The following is a 14,843-nucleotide window of genomic DNA, read 5'->3' as shown; positions in this document are numbered from 1 at the left end:
TTCCACTCATTTATGGGACTTTGGGATGCTAACATGTCAGCTGATATTTAACAGTGAATCTCCCTGTACCGGCCTCTTCTTGAATGATGGCAAAGCTGCTTAGTCATTTGAGTAGCCGGAGCAAATCTAACTAATGATCTTAGCTGTCAGAGATAAATTCCAGCACCAGGCGCAGGGCCCTGTTGTGGTTGGCAGCCTGTATCTCCCAGCATGTCTCAAGCATGCCTTTGGTATCATCTCACACTGGCTGCACCGAGCGCGCGCGATGATGCCGCACCAGGTTGAGTCACGACTCGCCTCTTATCTGTAGATCACAGGTTGTTTATCATATGTGGAGCATATCAGCATTTTACACAGGCCAGACGCATCAGTCCTGCTGAATATGTGTCACATTATTCACCGGTCATAACACTGTATCAAGGCCTGCTGTCGCTCCTGCAGAACTCTATCCTTGAGGCGTCACTCCAGTTAGTCACAGCTGAGTGAGATGACAGCCACAGCCACGACATGCTGCACAACTGACAGACTAATTCAAAATGGCTGTCTTACACACAGCTAACACACATGACGCACTCAAGGCCAAGAGGAAGTGTTTCTAAAAACCTCTGAGGCGTCTTTTTGGCAAACTCTTCTCTACTCTTTTTATTTCTTTCTTCCCTGTCTGTTGTTTTTATTGTGCACGCCTGTCTTCAGAGCAGCTGGTTGCAACGCTGCAGTAAATATTGACTTGTATTTGTAATGTAAAAGGCAGTTTCTTTCTCAATAAACTGTGCTGTCAAAGCTATCATATCATAGCCTGACACCCTTTCAAGATGTAAATAAGCAAAAGTGCAGCATCAGAATGATGCATGTAAATTCAAGTCTGAGGATTTAGAATTTAGAATCTGTTCAACACATGACGCCGTTTATCCTCAGATCCTCCATTTGGACAAAAAAACCTTCATCAAGACATCAGCTGCAAACTTAATGTGGACAGATTGCACAGTGTACACAAAGATGCCAAGAAATGTGCAGAGGCACGCAGATATCTGGAGGTGTCGTCATTCTAGAAGCACATATGACTTCAGTGTGGATGATTCTGTGTTCTGATAATAGGCTAATCTCTGTACCTGTGTGTAATTATTTTGTGGTTCACTTCACAGTACAACACATTTTCTGTCTTCCTCTTCCTTTCAATTGAACTCTTTTGATCTATTCTGTGTTGGCGCACCTGCTCTTTTTAGATATCTCTCCCTCTCAGTCCAGTTTCTCTCTCTCTCTGACACACACACACACACACACACACACACACATCAGTTTCTCTCTCTGCTTCTCTCACGCACACACTAATACGTACACATCTCTCTGCTTCGCCCCGGTTGGATTTCTCTTTCTCTGTAATTACAGGCTTCTTATCTACTTCCTATGTTACGTGCTGCAGCCATTGGCCTCCTCCATGTTTCCTCCTCTACCATTTTGGTGTCACACGTCTTCCGCTGCTTCTCCCTCCAGGAGCCAACAGGGCAGAGACACACAATATGCTTTTTAAACATGGCTGCAGCAGCCAAGTTTGGTGGCTGCATGGGACACATCCAAGAGACACTAAATTCTGGTGGCAGTTTTTGCTAGAAAGAGACTCCTTGAGTGAAATATTGTAGTGTCGTCATGGTTATAGCTGTGTTTGAGGCAGAGCCAGAGGGGGGGAAATGTGGACTTTGGCGTTCATAGCTGCTCGGTGAATGAGTGTTTTTTGTGTGTCCAGGAGTTGTAAAGTTTGATTTAATTATTCATGTGGAAGCAGTAACATTGCTTCTCAAACTAGCAAATGAAACTCCATCTTGCCAAGGAACTCACACAGGTCACAGCGACCAATTACTTAATGAAAATGATCAGGTTTCTAATGCGGCCCTGGCCAGAGTTTGACTCCAAATTCCCGCAGCACTTCATGTAGCTATAAAACAGAGTGTACCTCAGCTTTCTTCCAGTGGTTAGGCAAAGTGTGCCACCACTGCAGTCTTTAGACCCATCAAAACTCCAAATGGCTGAACCAGCTTTAAGGAAAGGATTATTACTTATTAAGAATGGCTAATGTATGATGTAAAAGTTGGCTGCCTCTCCATCTCCGTCCCCTCCTGTCTCTTTGGCTCAGCCTCAACTTCTCCCTCTTGCACTAAAATGGTGTGTTTTTGTTGTTTGTGCTCATATTTTCAAATACCCACAAGCCTCTGTGTACATTATAAATGCTACTGATTGCCATCACTCCACCTCTCTATACTGGCCATCAAGGGACCTCAAAACCTGCCGTCCTTGTTCTGTGCACAGATGTTTTCTAAAGGCATCTGCTTTACATACATTACATGTGCATTCAACAAATAACATCTAAGAATATGACAAACAAACTAGAAGAAAAAAGATAAACCCGACAACAGACGTAAACTGCATTTATTTCATTTAATGTTTATCTGATAAGGACAGATAAGCAAAAGAGTATAAATAGAGTATACATGGAGATCCAGTCCAATGTATCACAGCATGTGTACTGTAGATACTGCTAATTTCCAGGGCCTGTCCCTTTACAATAACAGACATAAAACATGTTCAAAGACAAGAAATTTAAACTAAGTGATACATTTTATTGATCTTATAGCAACAACAGTACCACACTGACATACTCACACACACACACACACACACACACACACGTCCTTATATATGCATATATACATATATACACATACAAACATGCAGTAATCAATCAGAAATCTGAGAAAAGTTTTCAGTTTGCTTTAGAATAAGAACATTTTCTTGGATTTTATTCTGGTAGAGTTACACAACGGTTATCTGTTTCAGATTTTTGAGTCCTTATTCTGCACCAAGCCCCCTAAAGCAATCAAATGTTTGAAGTTGCTCAGTCCAAGCTCAATGATCCAAACCTGTAGACACTGATATCTGTATAACTCACAGCTCTAATGGTTTTATGTTGTTTTTTTGTTTCATTTCTTTGTGTATGATCATTTTCTAATATTCCTGTTCTATTTCATAGTATATTTATGCGTCCTTGTGCTGAACCTTGTAGCTCTGGTTTTTAAAACCGCATGAAGTGCACTTATTACTTTGAAAACCGCCTCATGATGACCTGACAGGTCTCAGGGAAAGTTCAGCTGAGGCCACAGAATTTGAGGCTTCAGCATTCTAAGTTCACTAAATCAATGAGGTATCCTCTAAAACCTGTTATAGTACAAATTTCCCTCTTTATGCTACCATCCATTTACTACAGCTCAGCGAGGAAACACTGCCTGGGTAAACACAGAGGGAGGACTGTCGAGCGGATTTTCTTTCCCATCTGTTACAGTGAAGTCGTGCTAGGCGGGGATGACTATACATGGCCAGAGTGACAATAGAGATGACAACTTTCTCACTGTAAATATCAGCATATTTTACTATCAGAGAGAGAGAGAGAGAGAGAGAGAGAGAGAGAGAGAGAGAGAGAGAGAGAGAGAGAGAAATCTGAATGTAATCCAAACTATGTGTCACCAATTCTCACAGCTGATGGACAGTTGGCTACTTGACGCCACAGCAGAGGCTATTTTAGTGATGAGCGTCCTGACTCCTTCAGCACCGCGGACAGCGCCGTCTGCGCCCAGACTCTCTCTGTCTCCATCCGCCGGATTCCTGACTGCTGTGACAGTAAAGCCGTTACTGTGTTACACTGAGAGCATGCAACAGCCGCGTGCAGCGGCTCTCTCTCACACACACACGCACGCACACACACACACACACACACACACACACACACACACACACACACACACACACACACATCGTGTTTCCAACACTTTTGGGGACATTATATAGACTTACATTCATTTCTTGGAGACTTGCCATACCCATAACCATAACCCGACTCTTCACCCTAAAATGTAATGATTTAGGTTATGGGGACTTGTGTTTTGTCCCCATAAGGAAGGAGAGTCCCCACAATGTGACTGTGCAGACAGTTGTCCCCAGTCCCCACAACATGAGTAAGACACGTCCGCACACACAGAGCAGGCTGCGAGCCGACTGCAGGCTCTGCATGCAGCTCCCATTCTAAATATTTCTGCCTGGTAATACAAAACCAAGCATATTCTGCTAAATTATTTAATACCAGACTGCAAGGCTCAGGGTGTATGGCATGAGGTAATCGTTACGACCCGGTTTGTTTGATGCTTTGTGTGATGGGCCAACAAGTGGAAATGTGTTTGGGAAATAGGTATCGAGAGTGTGTTTATTGCTCCTGTCATGATTTTTAAATCACGAGTCCACTTTAAGGACGTCAGACTAGGAGGGAAGGTGATCATAGAGTTGATCATAAACTATAGTGATGTTCAGGATCTATCTGGGCAGAGCAGAATCTTTGACAGGCCTATGGATCTGTTTGGGTGACGTAGCGGTAAAAGTGATTTCTGATTATGCAGGGTGGTTATGGCCAACATTGACAAAGTCGATCTATTGGGTCCACAGTGGATCAAGATGATCGACCATGTGAGCAGGATTTAAACACCTTTCTACGTCTAGATAATCCCATTCTTGTAATATCCTAACAGCCTTAAGGAGTGATCGATCCGCTGCAACCTGTGCGCATAGCAGGCAATGGACCGATATTCAGTCGAAGGCGGTGTTTTGGCTGTACGGTGACGTTTTAAGGCAGGTCCTGGTCAAACCTACCAATGATACAAGTCGGTCCTATTCTGCTGGGACTGATCGCAATGAACGGGTGTCGGAGCTCTGCACGGCAAAGGAGCAACCACAGCGAGACGAGGCGATCAAGGGGATGCGGCATCGGTACGCGGGAGCTGTCCATCAGCACCAAATCCCCGACGAAAAGCAAGGAAGCAGCACGCAGAGCCGAGACCCAGTCGCTCCTGTTTTCAGCCTGCCGCCCCCGCCCTCTTCTCACCACCGAGACCGCACTTCGACCACCGCCGCTCACCGTCAGAGCCTACAGGAGCTCCCCTGTCTGAGCCAGCCCTCTCGGAGACCTGTTCACAGCGGCGACCCTCTACCTCTGGCGAGCTACGACACCGCCCAGCGACCTTCACACCGAGGCAGTGAACCCAGCACCGGGCAGCCGGCGCACCTGCACCAGGATCCCTGGGCCCCGGCCGGCTCTCAGCAGCAGCAGCAGCCGCCGCCGCAGTCGGAGAAACAGCCTGTTTTTCCAAGCTGCCACTGCAGTTTTTCCGAGCAGGAGGCGAGTCTCTCTCAAAACCAGCACCATCCTGTCGATCCTCTCCCACCGCAGCCCTCCCCACCTTTTCCGCCGCCTATACCGCCGCCACCAACGTCGTCCTCCTCCTCTCTGCTGTTTTCCCGGGAATCTAAAAGGGGGGATCGTCTCCGAAGGAGTGCCAATAATTACCAACAGGCAAGCATCGTGGAACGCTGCAGGGGAGGAGGAGGAGCAGGAGGGCACCGAGACCACAGGCAGTTGTTGCAGCAACAGCAGCAGCAGCAGCAGCAGCAACAGCAGCAGCAGCAGCAGCAGCAGCAACAGCAACAGCACAGTCATTTAAGACTCCAACAGAGGGACCCCTCCCCTGAAGGAATCCGTGCAAACTCACAGAAAGGGCGCTCTTTAAATGTATGTGAGTCAACCGACGCTAACAGGAGAGCATTCGAGTCTCAGACTCAGGACCTGCAGCAGCAGCAGCAGCAACAGATCCCACAATTACGAGCGCAGCAACAGCTACTGGTGGGGAGCAGCTTGCCTATCAACTACTGCGCCAGCGGCTCAGGAGAGCTATGTAGGACTCACCAGGCTCCACTGCTGCAACAGCAAGAGCAGCAGCAACAGCGGCAGCAACAGCAGCAGCAGCAAGGCGCACTGGGGCTCTGTCCCCAGCGTCCGCAGCACTGTGAACAAGACCGCAATAAGTCTGGGAGGATCTCCGCGCAAGACGATCAGGCGCAGCCACACAGCCGCGACTCCCGCGTAACCCCCCCGGTAACACAACAGGCATACGCGGGGAACTCGTCTGCGACTGTCAGCAACAGCAGCAAAGACAGCCCCAACTACGGCTCGAGCTATCACCTGTGGCCAGAGAGCCCGCATAAAGGAGAGGAGAGGATACGCATCGACCTCCATACGGTAGATTTTCTCACATTTTCTCCTGCGATGTCGGATCTAATTAGCCTCTAATGACAAAAACAAACTGGCCTTTATATTTTCACTCAATGACCACGCCTGTCATATGATTTTGATAGAGCACATTCACGTATGTGTATGGTGTGCACGCGCGTAGTATGTGTGTGTGTGTATATATGTTAAGGAGAGGGTATTAGAATCGTCATTCAGTGTTAGGCAGCTTCTCCAAAAGCACCGATGTAACTACCGTGCATGTGAGCCAGTGCGTAATATTTCTTATCTAACCTGGTGTTTATTTCATTTGGTTACACAAGCACGCGCATGCAGGCACAGACGCGATGGCACACACGCGCACACACACCTGTTCCATGTTGCAGTGTTGTTTTGGGTGGACCACTGAAAATATTCAAATGACGCTCCCCGGCAGCTGAATTAGACACAAAGCGGTTGTTGTTCCCACAGAACAGAGGGTATCCGAGCGGGGGGATTTTAACACTGTGGCTTCCAGACACCGTTCTGACACAATGGTTGCCTTTATATCGTTAGGCCTGCACCTGTCAGTGTGAGCGGCTCCTGGCTGGCTGTTCAACATACTTTCAAACTCACTTTATACAGCAGCTGGATGTGCTGCTCGCAGAGCTGTCTTGCAGTCACCGGTGCCATATGTCCATATGTGTGTATAATCCGTAGGATGAAAACAGAAGTAAACACATCAACCTCAAACAAAACGATAACAAGAAAATCAAGAGGACAAACAGTTGATTCGATGAAATATTCGATAAAGTGACAACATGGATGAAAGCATGTTGAGGAGATAACGTCAGGCAAAATGAGTTGGTGAGTAAGGTGTATGTGTGTGTGTCATGCAGCATTCACTTGTTAGAAAAGAAGAGAAAAAAGCAGGAATGAAAAAGAAAAAGTTGTGCTGGGGAAAATTGAGAGCAGTTTGATTCAAATGATGTAAAATCTATCGCTACATAATCATTAAGATGTATTATAAATGTAGTGTAAATGTAAATGTATGTAGAACTGCAGCTCACATGAGGTGATCGGGTACAGTGGTTTTGAGGATGAGACATCAGGTCATGACATAGGCTCATTATTTATTGTTATTATCATTATTCATTATTTTTATAAGTGAGCTGAATCTTCTGGCTATTCAGAGTTGAAGGATGAATTGTTTTTGTGCAGTTTGCATCTTGCACAGAAATCAGGAAAGGTACATTGTTGCTCTGACAAGAGGAAAAAAAAACTGCTTTTTCACCCCCAGTCATCTCCCCTGAGAGATCTGGTTGACCATACATGGCTCATTATTGGTCTTACCAATGGACATATGAACATTTGATCAGATTGTTCATTTTTTGGTTGTGAAACTTATTATTTTTATGTTCAAATGAGAACCAGTTTAGTCCCCACTGTTGTTTTTGTTTTTCCTCCCCCAGCATTTGCTCCAGGTGCAGTCGATGCAAAGTTTTTATATCACAGGAAAGAGAAAAGACGAGGAGGCAGTCTGATGAGGCTGCCGCGTCTAAGAGACTCCGTTTTAAAATTCTGCAGCTGTTTTCAGGGGCCGAGCTGGCACCAGTAGCAAAAGGTGGTACATCGAACCACCTTGACATGACTGTTCTGAACTTGGCTCAATTTTGGAGCATCAGCAGAACGCCAAAATGACCAAATGACTGAAGGGAAAGTAAACTTTTCTCTTGAAGTTGCCACCATCCTGTTTCAAGTTAAAGTCACAGGGTTGTTTTGCAGAGAGGGAAACTGAACTCATTATTCTAGGTACCTTATATTGATCAGACATATAGTGTATTTTCAAAATATAGGGCTTTCCATGTGATGTCAAAATACCTGAAGCCTAAATGCTTCTTATTTGTTATATCATATGAGAGGGGCTTCGTCTGCTGCGTCCACTGCATCACAGAGGGATGAAGGTAATGGTGTCAGATACTGTTCACCAGTTAATACTTTAAATTTGTTTGGAACCACAGTAAAGTAACCAAGAATGAAAAAAATACATGATATCCATCCATTTACCACAAGAAGATTTGAATATAAGGATGTTGAGACACCAGAACCCACATTGTACTAATTACAGTGTAAAACATCATCACAAAGAGTCTTTGGTCAGTCAAAAATAGTCCAAGTGAATGCGGCAAATGGCAATATGATTTACTATCGTAATTATGTCCTTTGTTTTGCAGCGTTCCAGCATGTAGTTTCCACTGTAAACAAGATGTTTGTCAATTACACAACTCTTATGTAAGCCAGTTTCAATCATGGAAATCTGAAAGGAAAAAAAATGTTAGAAGTGCTCCCATGACAGACTCGGCCTAAATATCAAACCTTTCCACTCTCTCAGATCCGACCTTGCCAAGTATTTTGATACGGCTAGACGTGCTTATCCATTCACGGATATTTGTGGGATCGTGGTTACATCTTATTGACTCGCCCTCAATGAGAAAGGCCCCTACCCCAGCTCCCATTTGAAATCCCTTAAACAAAACACTTGTGACAGAGCAAGCCTGATAAAGTGTATACGATTACAGTATCCCGCAGCACACCCTGAAACCCAAGAGCCAGCCCACTGAACTGATGGCAGGTAGTACGATATTGTGTCCGGCCTCAATAACATTGTGCTTTGAAAGGTGCATTGCTGCTTCTATTGTGATAGGCTGTGTAAGTACTCTAATGCCTGCCACTTACTGCTATGGTGATATCTCCTGCAGGGACACAGCAGTACATAAACACTGGTGGACTTGCTCTCGCTGCACAGGGCTGATTCCCGAGGATACGCAGACGTCGTGTTTAGCAGAAACCTGTGACCAATCACCAAAGTTTACAGAAGTCTGAACACGAATAAAATGCCTGCAAAGTTAGAAATGAGAAGGCAAGAAATGCACCAACAGAACATATTTTGTAGTATATTTGTGTGACTTCTGTCTCCTGCTGGGACACTGTGGGTGATTTGCGGGAGCTTAGCTCGGAGAATCCTCCCTGGCACATTTTCAGTGACAATATGAACCAATATTTTAGCGCTGCAGCTGACAACTCCTCATTATCGGTTAATCTGTTCATTATTTGTCCAAATCAGGGAATAGTTTGACAGTTTTGGAAATAGGCTTACTTGCTTTCTTGCAGAGAGTGACATGAGATGATTGAAACACCAAAATGTTCCATTAATTGATTCATTTGGACAGTTCCATTAATTGCCAAATAAACAGGAAATAGTTTAAAATCATCGTAAATCAAAAGTTCAAACTCCCCAAAGCATTCAGTGTCAGTAGCAAATCCTCACATTTGAGAGGTTGGCACGGAAGGTTTGACTGTTTCTTTGAAAAATCAATTTGAGAAGAAATGTGTATGAACGGATTAATCATTTGCTTTGTAAAATGTCAGGAAATAGTGAACAATGATTGATACAGTTTCCCTAAGCCTGAGTTCATGTGTTTAAATAGCCAAATCCAAAAATAATCAATGTACATTCATATGAGAGAAGGAAATGCTGATTAATTTATAGTCAGTCCACTCATCAACAAGTGGTTTCAGCTCTGCTTATCTGATGTTCTATCATGCTTTAGAACACGACAAATATTTGTGCTGCACGTCCACGATCAGATCAAGGGTTTAAAGTAAAAAGAAGGAATAAAAATATTCAGCCTGGTGCCGTCTCTCTCTTCTCCTGTCACATCATCCATGTTTGTTGGGTACAGCAGGCCTGTAAGCTGCTCTGCTGTAGCTCTGTGTGTGTGTGTGTGTGTGTGTGTGTGTGTGTGTGTGTGTCAGGTGAGTGCCAGCCCACCTTTCTGGAGAACATAAGGTTATATGTGTCATTGCAGAATGGATGGCTTGAAAGAGGAGGAAAGCTATTACACTAAAGCCTTTTGTGCAGATCCTGCCAAACTGTAGTCCAACACACGTATAATCACCCTATATGATCTGGGAAAGGTCAACACAGCATATATCAAAGTGGCACTTGCGACCAACTTAGTGTCTCTTTGACGCTGTCTGGAGGATTTTTAGCGAGCTCGTGTTTAGTGGTTGTCTGTGTGCAGCTGATTTTGTCCCCAGAAACATGAACAGCAGCATTTCTCCTGAAGAAAGACACACGTCTTGTTCCTTTTCTGAAACTGTTTTCAGTTATTCCAGTTTTGCTGCTTTTACCCATCTAAGGTGCGTTTTCTCCTGCTCTCTCTGTCCAGAGATCATTCAGTTTAAGTGAATCCTAGCAGAGCACTTGTGTCTTTGGGCTTTCCTCGTGTCTAAATTAAGGAAAACACTGAGGTAATTGGGCTGCCACCTCCCTTTAAAAAAGTAGTTTATCTTATCAGTTGTGTGTTTGTGTTGGCTTTGCAATAAGGCTGAGGTAACGTTGAATGCTGGAGCGTGGAACAATTGATGTCGACAGATCTGCTTACAGTGTTATGATTTACTCGCGGGCTTATGCCAGGAGAAACATTATGTTGATTTAAACCTTCTCTATCGGTCATCTCAGCGCTGTTGTTACAGGGCCCTGCGTTTGTTTTTCTCTCATTAGGCGGCCATGTTTCCACTGCCTTCTGCGCCCGAGTCTGCGAGGGCAGCCAACACCTTTAAAGTAAACACAACCCGCTGAAAAAAAATGAAATGTCAGACAAGGGGCAGATCCTAGTTCACATCCTCTGTATATGACGAAGGAGTGGCTGCTGGAGATCTGTGATAACTCTGACAATTGTATGGAGAGCGGTAGGTGTGAGCTCTTAGTTTGGGCTGCAGCTGGCAACACACAGGCGGTAAGTATGAACATGAAGCTCTCTTAATAATTGATTGCTGTTTTCCCTATTTTGTCCGCTGTGTTTAAGTGCTGCGCTGCACTCCTGCTCTGAAATAGATTTGTGTTACCATGTATGTTGCTATGGAGAGATCAGCCTGGTATTGTGTAGCAGTCTCTCTCAGGGGTATAGAGTTAAGTCAAGGAATCATGTGCAGAACAAGACTATCTTCTGGATTAAGATTCATTTCACACTGGCCTCTGAACACACACACATGCAGTAGGGGCTTGTGCACATGTCCACATCTCACACACACACACACACACACACACAGACACTGTAGGGCAGCCCACACACACACTGATATGACTGTAAGTGGTTCAAATAGTGCTCCACTTGATATAGTTCATTCGCTTTGCGTTTCATTTGAGTGAGCCTGCACAAGGAGAAGTGTATTGAATTACTTGCAGTCCAGTTGAATACAAAGAGTGGAAAGAAAGCGTGTTGGGGGTTTCCTCAGTCACCGCGAGCCTCGCTGCTTACTTACTCGGCGGGTAGAGTCACAGCATGGCAGATGTTTTCGCTCTGCCAGCAGTCAATGCAATTTGTAACTCCACTGTTCGACCTCTCCCTTTTCTAATGTGTGTTGTAACTCACAATTTTTTCTCCTCTCTGCTGCATAGCATGCCAAGTCCCCACCACAGCTCTTTGCTTAATAAATGGCCGCAGTTCATTTATATGGTAATTCCTGTGAGATGCTGGCCAAGGGATGCCAGGCATATAATGTATCGCCACAATGCATATGCTTTATGGCTAATTAGGTTATTGATCTGAGGCTGTCCCTGCGTTAGGACATGATCACGACACAAAAGAGTATGAGAGTGTGAGTAATGCGGCTGTAAGCAGATATTTGGCATTCATTACAATGTTGGAGAGATTCAGGCGTACGCCGATGGCTTCTCGTGTGCGTGAAGGTGCAGGTGTGCGTGTGCACGCCTTTTCCACATACCTTGTGATATTGCCGACGTGTGTGAGCTCATTGAGTCATTTCAATATTGCCTGCTGGCTGTTTTCAAATGTTTGTTAAACACAGTGTTTGGTAGGAGTGCAGAGTGCAGTAACGAGATGTGAGAGATGTGTGATTTCATCATACTTTGCTCACACAATCGACTAACGCTTCGCTTGCAGCCTGCCCTTGAAAATGCAAGTTTGGAAAGCTTCTCCTGCCATTGTGAAACTCCATACAGAGACCGTTTGTATGGCAGCGTGTGTGCGTGCGAGTCATGCTCATGTCAATACGTATGTGTGTGTGTGTGTGTTCGTGATGAGTTACCTGCTCTGCTTGGGCGACCTCATTGGCTATGCTTTTTTTTTTTTCTTTTGCTGCTTCTCATCAGGTCTTTGCCCTCAGGTCAGAGTTTGACTGCTGATCCCTTGAGCTGCAGTTCTACTTAATTTACAGCACATGATACACAGCCATTCCCCTGTAAAACTCAATCACAGCCTCCTCTGGCCACTGATAAATATTCAGTGAAGAACAAAAAGCCTGAGCGGGGAAGCATCTAGTCAGATCTACTCTGCCTTTAGCTGTTTATAGAAAATGTGAGTACAATTTGTTACCTTTATACAAACAAAAAGATGTTTCCAGCCCCGCTTTTAATCAGAAGGCCTCTCTCTCTCTCTCTCTCTCTCTCTCTCTCTCTCTCTCTCTCTCTCTCTCTCTCTCTCTCTCTCTGTGTTTGTGTGTCTAATATATACAAATTACTGTGTGCGTATGTTTGTATCAGCAGCCACAGTGGCTCTTCTCCAACACACAAGCTTTACAAATTGAAAGAGAAGACCAGTTGAATGAAGCCGCTTACCCTCCCTCCCCTTCGTTACCTCAAATCACCTACTGGAGAATATAAAACTGCCATCAATTTATATACAGCTACGGTGTGATGTGATGGGGGTCCGCTGAGGTTGAGTACAGGCTGCAGAAGAACATCTATGGGGCATTTTCCTGGTATGTCCGTGTACGATTGTTCTGCTGGATGTGTTTTGTGTATTTGTGCACATTTGCATGTCGCTTTGTACCTGTGTTTACGTGTAAGAGTGAGCGAGCTGTAGTGTATCATTACCGTGTGGATGCCACAGTCTTGTCTTCAGATGGTAAAGGTCACATCAACTCTGCTGCGGCTTCTAGTCATGTGGAAGAACCTCTTCTTCAGGAATCCTCCGCTGCGGCGCTGTGCTGTCTTCTTCTCCAAGAGCGGCTTCCTGTTTGTGTCATGGCGTTTCATTCTGCATCTGCAACCATGTTCGCAAAGAGCGTGAACGAGCCAAATGGGTGTGAACGTGTGCATGTGTTGGAGAAGTCCAGAACAAAAGAAGTGACTTTTTAACAACAATACGTGAATGCTGTTCTTACTGAACTTATTTGTTGCTGTCATGAGATAAATGTAGCCCCCGTCTCCTCCCTCCCTCCCTGTGCCTCTGTTTTCTCTGGTTTGTGTTAGCAGTTTGTGCGTAGTTCCTATACAGCTGCTCCAGCCTCCATTATCAGCTTCCCTAAGACTGTTAACCCCTTAATGGGCCACCACCTCAGTCTTCACACTTCCCCTTCTGTTGCAGCCATATTCTCTTTAACCCTTTCATGAGCGAAGCCACCTTCTCCCTTCTTTTTCTTTCAGAATCCATTTTCGATCACTCGATTCTGCTCCCCCAGCCACCTCTTCCTCTCTGCCTGAAAATAAAAGGCCTTTTAAAATAGAATCAATTTACACTAAAGGGCCCAGGGGGCATTAGAAAACTGCAGCACTTAATTTCATAACCAAAAAAAAAGAAAAGAAAAGAAAAAAAAAAATCACAGCTGGAGGCTGTTAGCACAATTCCCCGAACTTTTATCATGTGAGGCGTGATAGACCAGCATGAAAGACAGCTACTCCTGACTGTAGTACAGCACAGTGTGGGGTCTGGTTACAGTTCACCAGCCTGAAAACAAGATTACGTGTGTTGCAGTAAAGTACAGTAGGTATGTGTGTGTTTGTTCTGCGAGTGAAGACGAATGTGCTGCTTCTCCAAATGGCCTTTGTTTCAATTCACCAGAGAAAAGTGGCCCTCAGAGCCAGATAAGGATATTCAATTAGCCGGAGTCTATGGAAGCTGCACCCAGTCAGTGCACGCTGGAGCCACCTGACATATGGTGAAGGAGGAGCAATGAAACCCGATATCTTCTCATTTCATCTTGTCACCGTCTCAATAATTTTCCCATTGGAATGTCAAACACATGCACTGTCTGCTTGTGTAGATTCCTGTTTGCTCAGTCTCATCTTAGAAACCTAAATGGAAGATAACTAGAATACGAGGGAACGGACCTGAATGGTTTTCAGATTAGCGCAGTTTGAGATTACTCTTCTTTTATTCTCCACGGTAAAACTGCACGCAGCCACGAGGAAAAACCTGTTTATGGTATTCACTGGTATTTACAATTCACTCAAAGACATTGATGAGGATTCACTTTGACCCTGAAATGCTAAAAAAAAAGAGAATTGCTCTGATTCCCCATCACTCTCTCTTGTCCTCTGGCTTCTCCTGTTGGCTCGTGTCGTCCTCCCATCATAAATCTCAAGCAGGACGTTTCCAGGCAACTCTCCAGTCAATCTTTACTGAGTTTGTTGTGCCATCGATCTGTCCGGTGCTATAGGTTGTCCTGGCTTCTCTCTCCCTGCTATTGATGTTTTTGCCTCGGGGAAAGAAAGAAACTGCCTGGGCCTGAATTTACCGAGGGCTCGTTTTCAAATGACTTACAATCACCTCACAATGAAAATAGAAGCTGTCAGCCGGTGGCATTTATACATGGATACTGCTGTTGGAACTCACAATAGTGAATGCAGTTTGATAAGAGGTGAGGATTGTGGGACTTTACTGCGGGTTATGGGGCACTTAAGGGTGATAATGTCTGTAAGGAATATATGGCCACTCTGCTCCTGTTGGGATGACCAATA

The 14,843-nt window shown here is 44.9% G+C and overlaps 1 protein-coding gene across 3 annotated transcripts in view; it reads left to right on the top strand.

Moving 5' to 3' along the window:
• Positions 1-4,655: 4,655 nt before the first annotated feature.
• kcnn1a (potassium intermediate/small conductance calcium-activated channel, subfamily N, member 1a) overlaps positions 4,656-14,843 on the top strand; it is a 50,298-nt gene continuing 40,110 nt past the window's right edge. For all 3 annotated transcript variants that reach the window (XR_013077859.1, XR_013077858.1, XM_076744293.1), the window contains exon 1: positions 4,656-6,109. Coding sequence is in view for 1 of the 3 variants with exons in the window: in XM_076744293.1 (XP_076600408.1) it covers positions 4,793-6,109 (1,317 nt within the window). In the remaining 2 variants the exon portion in view is untranslated. The remainder of the gene's footprint in view (positions 6,110-14,843) is intronic.

This window comes from Chaetodon auriga, chromosome 12 (genome assembly GCF_051107435.1).
Source record: "Chaetodon auriga isolate fChaAug3 chromosome 12, fChaAug3.hap1, whole genome shotgun sequence".
NCBI classification, from domain to species: Eukaryota; Metazoa; Chordata; class Actinopteri; order Chaetodontiformes; family Chaetodontidae; genus Chaetodon; species Chaetodon auriga.
The sequence above is the reverse complement of the archived record's forward strand: the minus strand, read 5'-3'. Positions and strand labels throughout refer to the sequence as shown.